General features: G+C 36.6%; 1 protein-coding gene across 3 annotated transcripts; it reads left to right on the plus strand.

Moving 5' to 3' along the window:
• The first annotated feature begins 245 nt into the window (after positions 1-245).
• Positions 246-10,321, plus strand: LOC112518361. Of its 3 annotated transcripts, XM_025126036.1 has the most exons (4): positions 246-356; positions 1,026-1,102; positions 7,046-7,121; positions 7,225-10,321. In XM_025126036.1, the coding sequence occupies exon 4, from the start codon at positions 7,534-7,536 to the stop codon at positions 9,979-9,981; it is 2,448 nt and encodes an 815-aa protein (XP_024981804.1). In that variant the 5' UTR covers positions 246-356; positions 1,026-1,102; positions 7,046-7,121; positions 7,225-7,533; the 3' UTR covers positions 9,982-10,321. The 3 variants fall into 3 exon arrangements, with proteins under 3 accessions (XP_024981804.1, XP_024981796.1, XP_024981812.1); XM_025126028.1 differs by having other exon boundaries at positions 7,046-10,321; XM_025126044.1 differs by lacking the exons at positions 246-356; positions 1,026-1,102 and having other exon boundaries at positions 7,116-7,125.
• Positions 10,322-14,907: the final 4,586 nt, after the last annotated feature.

A 14,907-nucleotide genomic window follows, 5' to 3' on the forward strand; every position in this document is an offset into this window, starting at 1 on the left:
ACTTCACGTAAGTGATCGATAATTTTTTTGTTTAAAATATAATTGAAAACATTGTTAAGGTATGGTTGTGTTTTTAATTTTTTATTTCTTTTGCAAATTATATATTTATATGGGCTTTATTTACTAGACACAAAAAGTTGGGGGTTAAAAATGCATAAACTTAAAGGTTAGGGTAGTTTTTGTAATTTATAATACTTAAGAAAACGAAGAAAACAGGTGCCCCTGCAGAAGCAAAGCAAGAAAGGAACGTTCGATCGATCTCTCTTGTTCAGGAAAACGCCACTCAACATCAGACCACTACACAGACGCCGTGAGGTCTTCTGTAGAGCGATAATTTGGCCAACAGATGCTCAAAGGTACAAATCTAATCTCTTTTTTCAAGATTCTAGAGCGAGAAGTTGTTTTTAGAGAGAGAAACACCGACCATGGCCACGAAATTGGAGTTTCAGGGGTTTTCTCTCTCGCGCTGGCTGTCTAAAGTTTTCTTATGTTTCTCCTGGTTTGAATTTGAATAATGAATTCAATTTGAGTAGAGGATAGCTGTATTGCTTGTTATGAATTAATTTCATTTTTCTTCTGTTTTTTTTTTAATGTTTTCCGATGTTTCCTTTCTTAAAAGATAGATGGAATTTTAATTTCCTTACTGATTTTTCTTGTTTGATTATGTAACCTGAACGAAATCTAATGGAATCATTATCTAGTAGTTTATGTATATATGCACACGACTCCTTCGCCTCACGCGGAAACTGGATTTCTAACTAGGGTTTCGTATTCCCTTGAACAATTTGCCTTTTGGAGCTAAAAGGTTTTGATTTCTGTTGTTTTTGTAAGTAGATGGAGTGGCTTAGCTACTTTGATTTGCTGACAACGTTGAATCACTGATTTTTTGGGGGTTGTTTTGGGTTTTTGTAACAATGAGCTAATTTTGTGCTCTCACTGTTTACACGGGTGTTTTAACTTAGGGTTTGGATGTATCGTATGTGAAGTTTCTTAATTTTTGACTCTTTTCTGTGGTTTAATTACAGGATTGACTGAACTGTGATTTGGCGGCTCTAGTTGCATTACTATCTGAGCTTGATCAACAGGGAACTTGATTCATATGGTAAATTTTCTTTATTGTACATGAGTTCAGGTCTATACTATTTCAGGCTCATGCTGGTTATTCTCCTACAGAATTTTCAATTGTCTTTTTCCCTTTGAAACGGCAAATAAATTCACAAACCCATAACTGTAAGGAGATTCAAACTCCCAATATAAACTTCATAGAGCCACACTTGGTACCATTTGCCTAAAGGCCTGTGGGTTACAGAAAATGCAGCTGTTGCCATACATGATGCAATTCTTTGAGGATTTATAGAATATTAATTTTCCTTATAATCTTGTGACAGTGGTCTATGGTATTCTTTGTATTGATGGTAGCATGATACAAGCTTATTTATGTATGGATCTGGTTATTTGATTGGTTCCCGTTGCAAATTTTTACCTATTCGTGGTCTTCTTAAGCCAAATAAAAGTAAATGTAAATTTTATCATGCTAAGTATTTATGTGCCATGATGAATCTTTTGGGAAGCAAGCTTAAAATCTGATGTAATCTCTTAAAGAGTCACGTAAGTTAATATATCTGTATTGTTGTGGTGATAGGGTCCTTTTAAGGCACCCTCACAGAATAAAGCAATAAAAGGAAAACGAATGATGTGCTTGTTCAAGGAGAAACAGTTCAAAGGGATATTTTCTTACTTCGTTTACAAATCATTTATGTTGCTTTGGACTTAATCATGTTGAATATTTGCTGCAATTGCATCAGTAAATTTAGAGAGTTGGTTTTCCTTTTGGGATTTTTTTTGGTATGGTTTAGCAGTTTTTGTTGTTGCTTAATAATTTGATATTAAGACGAAGTATTTGACCGAAACGGGGTCTGGGAAGTAATCTCTCCACCTTAGACTGTTACTGCTGTACTCCAGTATATACAGTTTTTGTTTGTTCATAAGGTTGAATGACCCATCAGCATAATCATGAAAAGAGAGAAGGTTTCTGAGAACTTAAAGTCAGTTGTCTAATATTTCTAGTGTTAACTTCTGCATTGAATTTGATTACTTTGGATTATCATGTCTAATGATTGCCATGATATCCATACTCCAAACTGAACTTAATAGTTTGAGTGATGGTGTCTTTATTTTTGTAAATTTGGTGTTAGACCATAAGGAAGCAGACCGGAAGCTTGTTATACCAAACAAGGTGAAAATAATATCTATTGATTTCCGATGGTGTCATCACTGGATGTGGACTAAGAGAAAACTTATTCGAATTGTTTGGAGTTGAAGATTACACGCGAGAAAGTTCTTCCATTGAGAGTTTGAGACAATGCTTACTTTGACAAAAGCAACTATTGCTACCATATACTTGTCATTTGTCCAAATGATGGTTGACAAGATAACTGATCTACTTTATCAATTTGGGGACCTATGGTGTGTAAATTAGTTTAACTTGATAGCACTTTGTTATGCTATCCATCAAAATTTAAGCTCCTTATTTTTGTTACATTGCGTGAAGGTAATTCCGTGCACAATTAATTAAAGTTAGCAGACATTTGCTTATTCGACAAGTTTCTAATATGGCATGAAAGTAATTGGTATACATGGATACTCGAGCTTTATTACTCCCAACTTTAGCAGTAGAAAGTTTACAGTTACGAATAAAAAGGAAAGAGAAGCATACTTTCGATTTAAATTGCATAAAAGGATTTCTAATTGACTAATTGAAAAATCATTTGAATCATTGCATTTGATTCACTTGTAAGATGTAAATTGTTCAATGTGCATGTGATGTGAGGTTATCAGTTTTCTTGCATTTCATTGAATAAAATACCTTAAACATGATTGCTTCTGGGTTATGCTTATTGTTGATACTAGGTGAGAATACCATGCTGTTGTTCATTTTCCTTTCTAGAAGATAATGCTCTTTCACTTGAATTTTTTGTCTGGCTATTGGGACGTTGTAGGTGGAATAATATATCTATATATCAGATACTTTATTACTATCATCTTAATACATGATCTTCTGTTTATTACATGATGGTAGGCTGTCCTTTAGAGGTTGGAACTTGTTCGTCTTTTAGAAGTTGGAACTTGCTCGTCTTTTAGAAGTTGGAACTTTTAGAAGTGCATACCCTGATGAGCACAAACATTGTCTGTCTTTTAGAAGTTGGAACTTGTTTTTGTGTTTTTACTTGATGCTTTTATTTCTTGGGATTGGGTTGTAGTAGCTGGAATAATATCTGTATATGTCATATGTTATTACCATTTATTCAGTACATGACTCTGTTTTACATCTCAAATATGCATAACATAACTTAGAATAAGAAGCACAACCATTTCATTATCCATGGGTTTGATTTAGTGGCTTTGCTATACTCGTCTCGTTGCTTATCTTTTTAACGTATGGTAGTAGTTATATTTTTGAGATAGTTGGCTTGATAGATTTTTTTGTAATAGATCTAGCAAGGGGATCTATCCCAAGACTTGAAGATTGACAAGGTCATACTTTTTAAGGAATATATCAGTAAGTCCGTAAGTGCTACGAAATATGAGCTTTTATCCAACTGATGCTGACCTTGAAGCAGATACCTATTACCTAGCACCTTCCTCTGGTTTAGTTATCTAGAGATCGCAGCAATTCCAGACTTTGAGTTACACATGGTGTTTATAAATTTCTTTTAGCCAAAAAGGACCACATCTAAAGTCGGGTCCGAACTGACTGATGTTGAAGAATCAGCGGATGAGGCTTAAAGTGGATACCTAGGCACCCAGAGATGAGTGCAGTTTCTGGATTATTGTATGATGAAATTGAAACTTTCCATATATAGAAAAGAAATGGAAAGAGATAGAATAGAAATGACGTGGAAATCTATTATGGTAATCATCCGCTTTTGAACATGCTTTATTAACATCATTTCGGGGGTTACCATTATCCTTTTTGTTGTGACGTATATCTTCAGGCATCAAATCTATAGTTAGCGCATTAATTTTCTGCAGACCTCTCTGAGATAAATAGTCTTCTTTTGTGCAATTACAAATTACTTCTCACCATCCGTATAGCGTATGAGACAAAGACATGGTCTCTCTGGATCCCATTGAATTTCATTTGGAGGAGGAGCCTTATCGTCAGGATTATAATTGATACAACAGAAATATAAGCTATCAATTCTTTTTCTAGATTAAGATGCTTCTCCTTCTCCATGTGCCCTTACTTTTAATCAGTCAAGGTTGATATTAACAATAATTTACTCTTCAAAGATAGTCTAAGGATATGTATGTTTTACGGATAAACATAGGAAGTCGAGAACTGGATGAAGATTAATGCACCAGACCTATGTTCTCAGTTTGAACTTCTTCCCAATATTATTAGCTTGTTGCATCCTCTTGCCCCATTGCACGTTATGTAGTTCGAAGTCCTATATGCTCTTGTTTCATCCCTGATTTCCTACAAAGTTTTATAACATCCTTTCCGTGGTCCATCCATCCATCAACATTTATTTTCAATGATATTGCAACTTTGCAGATAGTTGTAAGATAAAATGTATGAGTGGATGATCATAGGAACTTTAGCATATGGTTTTAGACTTGTTGCATCTTTTTTATCTCGCTCTCCCCCCTTGCAATTGTTGATAGTTGTAGGTTCACATGCTTGTTCTTCCGCTCCTTATCTTCATATCATTTCCAAATTAGAATTACGATCGAGAATGAATTCTACATGTCATCCAGTTCTCAGGGTTTGATCTTTATAGAGGTGGGAGTTCTTCCTTTTTTCTTCATGTATGTCTCTCGACCAACTCGTTATAAGGGCTTGAGCAGCTTTTATGAAGAAGATGTCTATGTGGCCTTTGAATTTGCAAATGGCTAAATTAAGTGCTCCATTCACGTCTGGTGGAACTTTTAATAAATAGAATATCTGGAACTGAATTACATATTTACATTGAAAGAGGATATCCTTTTCAGCTGTGTATCTTAGGTCCCTTCTGAAAGAGGCCATTCAATTTTAGTCACATCAAAACAGAAATTGCTCATTTTTAGGTTTGGCATGTAGGAAGTAAATGAAAGTTATATGCATGTAGCTGATAGGAACCTATATCAGTAATTAGCAAATAGTGAATACCAGAAAATTCATTGAAGAAGGCAAGTTGATGTGATAATTTTTTCTTCCATAGCCTTTCCTTTTGGCATGAGGCAGAATAGTAATACCTAATAGACAAAATGACCTGTACATACGTGGGAAACAATTGAATTTGAACCTTAGCGAAGTTCATGTTTCTTTCATCTACTTCAAATCATGAATTGTGCTTATGCATGTGTTATGGATACTCATGTGAAAACAGTGAAAGATCATAAAAACGGATATGATAACCTAAAACTTTATTGGAGTTAGAGATTATAAATTATGGAAAGGTGAAAGTTCAAGTTGATCAGATTGACATTGATAGTGTGATGAAATCATGACTGACATTTTATCATTGTGTTTGGAAGTGGGAATTTTAAAAATCACTATATTTAGTATCAAATGCTTTCGTTATCTCTTTACGTGCATTATGTTGATTAAGGACCAGCAGCACTTAAACCGTGTTTATAAACAGAACTGTTTATAGAAAGTGTTCATGCATGCTTGATTTCATGATTTCTCAACAATTCAGCAACTTGCATATTGTGATAAGTTATATTTCTTTTAATAGTCCAAATTCATTGAACATTTATTGTGGTTTGGTTCAAATTGTGCCACCAAGGCTGTGCTTTTTATGTAATGCGATTATGCCAAATCATGCTGTTACTGCCTAATGATTATATATTGGATTATATTTTTTGTTACAATACTTGTATTTCCTGGTACAATTCCATTTTTTTAAAAGTATAAAATATACGGCACACACCCTTCTCACCTGTGAGGTTTGAATTCCAGACCTCTTGGGAGGACGGGCACTACTGGTAACCGGGATACCGCTAGGCCCAAAGGACCTTTGGGAGTACAATGCCATCTTGTCAGCTATAAATCTTTCATGGTTGTTTTGTTACCCCTTGTTTTGGTTTTCATCGAATGATGAAAGTTCATAGTCTTGTATACACGCCATTATGACATAGGCGGTCCAAATAACATCTTGTTGCACCAATGGTGCTCCATTCTAACCTAAAGTTCTTGGATAAACTATGGGACAGTATATTGTTTTTTCAGTCACCCAAGTTTTCTGACTGTGCTTTCCATTTTGTTACGAGGAAAGCCAGTTCTAGGAAAGACCAGGGCATATGGAGAGACTTTGCTAGGACTTGAGTTATGTAGCCAGTATTTAATCTGCTAAAGAATTTGTATACATCATTCAAGTTGATTCATCTTAGAATGACTATTTTAGTTGTTGAACTGGCTGCTGAACTTTTATCCAAATCTTTGGTTGTATTTACTGCATGTAAGCCAATCCATTGTTGGTAGGATGTTAGATTTCTAGGGATAGGACTTAACATAGATGTAAAATGTGGGTATAACAAGATATTTAAGCTCCATTTATTATCTTTCTATTTCTATGGGTCCATGTTTCGATGATGTAAAGTGCGGGGGACCACACAATGTATATGAAGAATGGAGGAAAACGGGCAAAATATATGGAGCCTTACATTCTCAAAGTGGGAAGATGTCCATATTATTTGTGTTTCCTAGTACTTCTTCCATCCCAGAATAAGTGTCCACATTTCTATTTTAGTTTGTCCCAAAATAAGTGTTTACTTCCAAAAGGTAAATGATTATTTTCTGATTCTACCCTTAATTATGAGATGGAGTAATTCATTACCCCCTCTAATATTAAGGGTAAAGTTGTTATTTAGTTTATCTAAAAGTGTGCAAGTTGCACGTTCCTAAAACTTTGTGCCTTCTTTATCGTGTACATCTATTTTGGGATGAAGAGTAATAGGTGGTATATAGATAAGTTTCAGTTGGATTTTATTTTCCTAGACCGTGTTGAACTATTTGGACAAGGTTCTGACATTGATTTTGATTATTCGATGTTTGCAGGGTATGGCGTAAATTAATATTATCTGATGGATATGCTCATGCTGCTTATTTGGTTCAACCTTGGAAGTCCTAACTGGTAGGTGAGCAATATGACACTCGAGGACTTCTTTACCTTAACCGAGTTGAGAGATGGGCTCACGACTCCCACCAGAGTTAACGAGCTCCTCACCGTGATGCAGAAGGAGAAAGATTGTGTTGTGAAGAATGTCGGTGAAGCAACCCGACAATGGTCTGCAGTTGCATGCACCATCGCAACTACTGAGAATAAAGACTGCCTTGATCTTTTCATCCAATTAGATGGACTCTGGTTCATTGATCGGTGGCTCAAGGATGCTCAGAAGTTTGGAAACGATACTGAAAACCGTTTTTTGGAAGAATTAATCATTGCACTGTTACGGGCACTAGAGAGGCTCCAGGTAGACAACCATAGGTCTATTTCTTCTGGAATTGATAAAACTGTTCAGGATCTTCTTGGTCATAGTAGTTCTATGGTTCGGGAAAAAGCTAAAGCTCTATGTGAGGGGTGGACCCCCATTCAGGACATCGACGTAGCTCCAACGGATGTCAAAATGATTGAGGCAATTGGTAACGCAACAGAATGCCCCGCCGTTGCTATTTCTAATGAAGAAAACATGGAACAATCGAGCGATCAAAAGATGCTAAAAGAAGAGATGCCAACACAGGAAACAATTATGGAATCTGCAAGTACAAACCAGGATCCTGTTGATTCATCAGTGAATATTAGCGTAAATGTAGCTGTTAAGGTTGAAGCTGATAGATCGAAATCAGAAAGCACTGTTTTAACAGGAATTTCTGGTTCTACACCTACTGTGCAATCAGATATTTCTCAGTTGGGTAAGCATGTTGAAGATGCAAAGGAAAAGCAGGAGATCGATTCTTTGGATAAAACAGGTAAAGTGGAATCGACTACCGTTTCTAGTCCTTTGGAGCACAAACTTCTGAGTGAAAGTGCTGATATTGAGAAAACTTCGGAGCCTGATACAAAGACGGAAAAGAGGGAAGACACCAGTGACAAAGATGAAGATATGATGGATGGTGGTGATTCTAGTGGTGGAGCTTTGCAGGTATCCGAGAATAAATGGGGAGAAGCTGATAACCCTAAAACTACATCAAATACAGAAAGTGATGAGGAAGATGCAAAGAAATTTGTTGGAATTCAGAGCGATGATGATTCAGGAAACTTTTCACGGTTTTCTAAACGGTCGATGAAAGGTCAAGATGGTGATTTGATTAGCAAGAGACCATCTGATATGGAACTGGATTATGGGATGGTTGATCCATTGGAGCTGGCTAGACAAGTTGCTAATGAAGTGGAAAGAGAAGTTGATTCTAGGGAACGAAGCTGTAGTAGTACTTCTCAGAACGTTTCTGGTAGTGGAATCGAGAGGGCAAGCAGTCCAGACTCCAGAAATGAAAAAGAACCCGAATCCGTCGGGGGCTCGGGTAAGGAGGTTTCATCCGGATCTGGACCTAAGGGTTCACCGAGGGCAGCCGAGCCAGTGACTGATGTTGAAACACTTGTTTCCAAAATGGCAAGTTGTGAGCCTAATATACCAGAAACTAAAATTTCCGAGATGGCTCAAGAATCGGCACCTAATGCTGAAAGAGGGTTTTCTGGGTTTGATCTGAATCAAGAAGTTTCTTCTGAAGAACCCGAATGTCGAGTCGATCCTGTCTTGACCCCAGTCTCGGTTGTTTCTGCCTCCAGGGCAGCTGCAGCAGATGGATTACCTGCTGCTCCTTTGCAATTCGAGGGTACCCTTGGTTGGAAAGGGTCGGCTGCAACGAGTGCTTTTAGACGGATCCCTGAAGTCGAAAGGGCATTTAGCCATAACAACTCAAAGCAACGATTGGATCATCTTGATTTCGATCTGAATGTTGCTGAAGGCAGTGAGGATGTAATCGAAGACCTCTTATCTCGAGACAAAATGCCGATCACCTCTTTTCTAGAACCTTCTGTTGAAGAACCAAGGAGATTAGAGAGGCTGCAGTTGGATCTTAATAGTCTCGGGGATGGCGATGCTGGCACTATCGCTCTCGATTGGAAGCGTGATAGCCGAGTAGCTTCTTTGAGGCACAATGGTCCCCAAAGTCCGTCTTTATCCTCTTCATCATCGTCGATGCAACCTTCTTTTAGGAACATCGATTTGAATTTGAACGACCACTCGACTATTCCGAATAACACTTCTTTCGATAATCCGTTTCTCGGTAAGTTATTCAACAACTCCAACGTTTCTGGAGGCTCCTATAAGCGAGATGAATCCGTTATTTCCATTTTTGGTACCCAAGTCGAGGTAAAGCGCAAGGATTCTGTTCCTGTACCTAACGGACGGATTTTAGACCCTCCTGTGGATTTCAGTTTGGGAAGAAGCGGGCCTGGTTTGGGGCTAGGACCTTCAATGCCTTACGCTAATCTACCTGCTTACGGTCACAATGGTTTTGCATTGGGTCCCGCTATGTCTTTCTCCGCACCCATGTATGGCCCGCCAGGTGGGCCAATTGGCCCGATCCCTTACATGGTTGATTCAAGAGGAGCCCCTATAGTCCCACAACTCATGGGGTCATCATCCTCCATCCCACCTCCCTTTTCTCAACCAACACAACCTTTCATCTTCAACATGACTGCAACCGGTGCACCATCTGGCTCAAACGGTGCAGGCCCATCACGTCATAACTTCGATCTGAACTCTGGCTTCATGACTGATGGGGGAAATAGAGAGAATAACGGGGGATTGAGACAGTTTTTTAGTCACAATCAAGTGAGACCAGTGGATGAACAGCAGTTCTTGAGGATGAGCAACTCACTACAAGCCTCTTCGAGTTCGGTCATCGGAGGGAAACGTCAAGAACCTGATAGCGGATGGGAATCGTTCCCGATTAACTACAAGCATCATCAACAACCACCATGGCAATAGAGGTTTGTGTTTTATTCATCTTGATCTGGCTCCCTCTCATCTTTTTTACCAGTTTCCATAGCAGCCATAGTTATAGAGAGAGTAGGCAAGCTGTTAACTTTAGTTGGAGGGATGTTGGTGCAATTTCGAATAAAAAGACCGTTAGAAAGAAAGTCCCGGTGGTCTCGGGACGGTGGCGGATGTAATCTTATTCATGAGATTAATTGGCAAAGAAATTAAGTAGGTTTACAGTGAGATTTATTTCTTAATTTGGTTTTTAAGTGTCTGATAGAACTTTGTTCACATAGAGATGTAATTTCTTCTCCATATATATCAAAGAAATTTAGAGAAGCTGTTTGCTTACATTTTAAGCTTCCCCTTTGATGCTAGTAGTGATTTATTATAGCATGTTTTATATCCGTAGCATCATATGATCAATTAGGGGCCGTTTACCAAACACTTATCCGGTAAGTGCTTATCGGTAAAAATTTTACACTATCATTTCCTTACCGGTTAAGATTTTAGTTCATCAAAATGACATCGTACGCAACAATTCACCTGGTAAGCGCTTATCGTGGTAAGAGTCGTCGTCCTTACTTACCGGATAAGACTCTTGGTCATTGTCTCGCTCTTACCGGGTAAGATTCTTGGTTCTTATCATATTCATTCGGTAAAATAATGTGACTTGGTAAGCGTTTACCTGGGTAAGCGTTTGGTAAACGGTCCCTAAGACTGGATTATAGTTTGAATCATATTTCACAAAGGCTTTCTAATTTTGTCATGCAAATATATTTATTTTAAGTGAGTTTTTGGAAAAATTTGGATCTTATAATTTAGTAAATCAACAATTTACCAGCGTACGAGTCAAGACCGGACAAAAAGTATAATCTTGTAAAGATTATTATATGTAACACCCCAAGATTATAGACATATATTTTCATATATCAAGAAATAACTTACATAATTGGTTTCACTAATTACAAAAGCTACATTACAAAGTAGCTACCAATTTTTTTCACAAATTACTGTACAAAACTTGTATATATAACGAGTATCCCAAATGCAACAGATAACATGTTATCTTAACATTCCATGTAGGTAAATATAACTCTTTACCATTTCCCTTCCCTTTATCATCTGATTGCGTCCGACCTGTAATACACATTTTCAGAACACAAAAAATGAAGGTTAGACCTTGAAGTCTAGTGAGAAATCCCTTTGTTGGCTATTACATGATGAATAATCACTAAACACATTTATAAACTCATGTTTGTAATAATAATAGATAAACCACACTTTAATAAAACAAACATCTTTTGTCGCATCTAAAAGATGAGACATCACCAATTTATCGCATCAATTAATAACTCATTAACACATTATGATATAACTCATCATATCATATAGGTAAAAAATGTAATTTCCTCGTATCACATGGGTGAGACAACCCCATCTCCTCGCAACACACTGGTGCGAGGACCTCATCTCATCGCATAACACTGATGCGATAAACCCAACTTGTCGAATTACATTGGTGCGATAAGTTAACTTGTCGCATCACAATGATGCAACAAACATACTCCTCGCATCATAAGGATGCGATAACAACTTTTCATCGCATCAATAGGATGCAATAACTTTAAGTCATCACATCACATAGATACGACAACTTTAAGTCATCACATCATAACGATGCGACAACAATTAACAGTTTGATCAAAAACCTAGATTTTACATTCCATTGGTTATGTCACCCTTATCTTGATATACACTTCTCCTTGATATGTCACCCTTATAACCAAAATAGATCTCTACTTGATATGTCACCCTTATAACCAAAATACACCTCTCTTTGATATGCAACCCTTATTCCAAACACATGATGTAACATATCAAAAATCCCACAAATTATGTTAATTAAAGCATCAAAAACAGTTTTATAATCACTCTCATATAAAGAACCATACGGTTCTAATTTCAACACCAAATAAGGAAAGTTTGTAAAATAAACTCACCTTATCAATCACAAATAGATGAAGATAGGATGATGAAAATCAGAGCAAATATTCAGAACAAAGATTAACAGAACTCAACTTCTACTTGCTTCCTCTTTCGGTTTCTGTTTTCACTCGAACATAAGAAAACACACATAACTTTTTCTTTATTTCTTTCCTTTTTTAACAATCCCCATGAGATATACATAATATCTCATAAAACAATTATAAATTATAAACCATAAGAGGCGGTGAAATTCTTAAGAGGAATTTAGCACATAACCAAGTCAACCCCCTTTAACTTACCACCAAAGTTTAAAACGACCCCGAACCTTATAACCGAATATCCGGTTATCACATTATATATCTCCGTACACAAACATACCTTGTTTAGAACATTCAATACAATTGGAGAATGTATATCTTTGACTACTAATTGCCTAATTTAACAACCGGTATTTTTACTTATCAAGTCACAGTTGATCTTTACTTGTCGGGCTCCATAATTTGATTTGTCTGTGGTACTAGACCATTCTACTAGTCAAATTTACGTGACTTGTCTCAGGACATCTTTAACATACTTCTATCCGTCAATCCAGAGACGTTATACTTGGACATCTTTGAATCGTCCAAGAGTTGATTCAAAATGATCATCTTTTCTCCGGATCATTTGATGCCCAACCAATCGATCATCAAAACCCCAGTTAAGCCACGATGCATATATCATCTTTATATATTACTTTACATAAAAGTATGCGTTAGAAAGCTTTTCCCTACAAAATGAAAAGAAAAGTTTGAGGACGCTAAGGGCCAGTTCGGTTTGACGAAATACTTTCGAGGGATTTGAGTTTTGTGGAAGAATTTGAAATCAGAAGGCTTTGTAATCTTTGATGTATTCGGTTTCTAGGGTTTGGAATGTAATTGAATTACATTCTTTATCACTAATTTCTAAAAAAAAAATTACAAAATTAGTTATATTCACTTTTATTAATTGATTATCACAAAACAAACGTTTTAAACATATCTTAATCATTATTACAAACAAATCCTACGAAATCTCATGAAATACCAACTTTCATTAAAATTGGTGGATTTCAGTTCCGGTTTTTTTTAAACCAATCACAAGATTGAAACGAGATTGAAATTTTAGATGGTATGTAAACCAAACCATCCAAAAAAGTAGACATGAAACAAGAAGGCAGCTTTGGCACTTAAAGTGTAAATCACTCCAAAGCTTTTGACCAAAGGGAAGATTCCTGAAAAGTAGGGTTATAAAAATGAACACACAACCACCCCACAAGTTAGGGACTTTATTTACAACCGTCCATGAATAAACAAATAGATGCATTTGCTATCTTTCAGGGCCAAAAAGATTCGATCCAACCACAATGGTGGTGTCTGATTGGTTTGAGCTTGACTTCGAAGGTCAAACGTACTAAGAGGTCTCAGGTTCAAATCCAAGGAGGAATAAAAATCCCCTTGTGGCCACAGAGGTTCAAATGTGATAACTCTGGGCTATCTGCAAAACATGTGGTTGCACTGAGATTAGTCAGCTCGCATAACGGGTTGAATATCCAGGTTAATAAAAAAAAAAGATTCGATCCCCTCACCTTCTCAATTGTTATGATTAGTGCTAATCTTATATTCTAAGTGTGTGTGTATATATATATATACACACACACACAAACCTCCTTTCATTTTAGGGTTTTTGTGTAGGCATTTTGGTCCCCTTGGCCTCTAAATCACCCCCTACATCATAATATCTTAACTTGGTATGTCTTTAATGTTGATACTTGTTTAAGTAATACGTACATACGATATTCAATTTAACACGTTTGAACAACAACAACCAAGTGTTTTGCTGGTAAAGTTTATTACTTGTTTCTTATAGAAAATATAGTGATCTTCCTTTTCGATAAAGAAATGTGTAAGAGCGTTTGTGTACCTACTAAGGAAAAAGATGTACATTTGTGTCGATATTGAGTCTTTTATTAGTGATTACTAAAATGAAGAGTGAAAACGTATGAGTTGAACCAAAGAATATAAAGAAATGTTCCAATATCCAAAAGTAACCCTAACCTAAAGAACCACAAGGCCATGGCGGAGGTGGGTTGTGTTGAAGCAACAACAGTCGCTCCAGAGTCCTCACCCTTTCTTGCTTCTTGGCTCTCTCCCTTTCTCGCTTTTATTGGCTTCACACGTGACATGACTAGGCTTTATCAGCTTTATGTTTCTCTTCTATATTTGAAGTTCATTTCACAGTTTTGTTGTACCTACAAATATTACATATACAATGAGTAAAATGATAGATTTTGCAAATAATCAAGAAAATAACTAAAGACGAATAAACAAACCTCATTTGAACTCAAACGATCATTGGATCCATTGGTACTAGAAGTGCTTCGAGAAGTCAGGATGAAGTTCAGATCCCAACGTCTGGCCCATACTTCTCGAGCATGGTCTCTTGGTACTGATAACAAAACATGGTTGGTATGTTTTTTCAAAATAAGTGGTATCATAACCATTATAAATTAAAATATGTGTAACTTGTTTTTAACAAAAGTTGTAACATAATATATTGGGAATCACAACACCATCCAATATGCTACAACTATTCCAAAATTCTAAGCATCACAATCAATTAACAAACTACAAGTATTAATGATGCCATTTAGGCTATAATTAAGCAAACTAATGAAGAAGACATTGCGTTCAGGGTAAGAAAGCCAGCGGTCCCTGACCCCGACGCTTTCGTCTTATCGGTACTTTCAAATATCTCGCTAGTTGTCCAGTGCGGCCTTCCTTTTATTTGCCGCAAAAGTCAACACAACTATTAGTAACTAAGATAAAATTGCCTCGGATTCCATCCCATTTTCCCGAAAAAAAACTAAGACAAAATAAAATTTAAAACATAATTACAAGTTTAAGTTAACTTACAAAACACAATATTTGT

This window comes from Cynara cardunculus (assembly GCF_001531365.2).
Source record: "Cynara cardunculus var. scolymus isolate 2C chromosome LG 1, CcrdV1, whole genome shotgun sequence".
Taxonomy (NCBI): Eukaryota; Viridiplantae; Streptophyta; class Magnoliopsida; order Asterales; family Asteraceae; genus Cynara; species Cynara cardunculus.

Bases quoted from the DNA above. Each gene is read 5' to 3' on its own strand.
- LOC112518361 (XM_025126028.1), top strand. From the start codon at position 7,135: ATGACACTCGAGGACTTCTTTACCTTAACCGAGTTGAGAGATGGGCTC.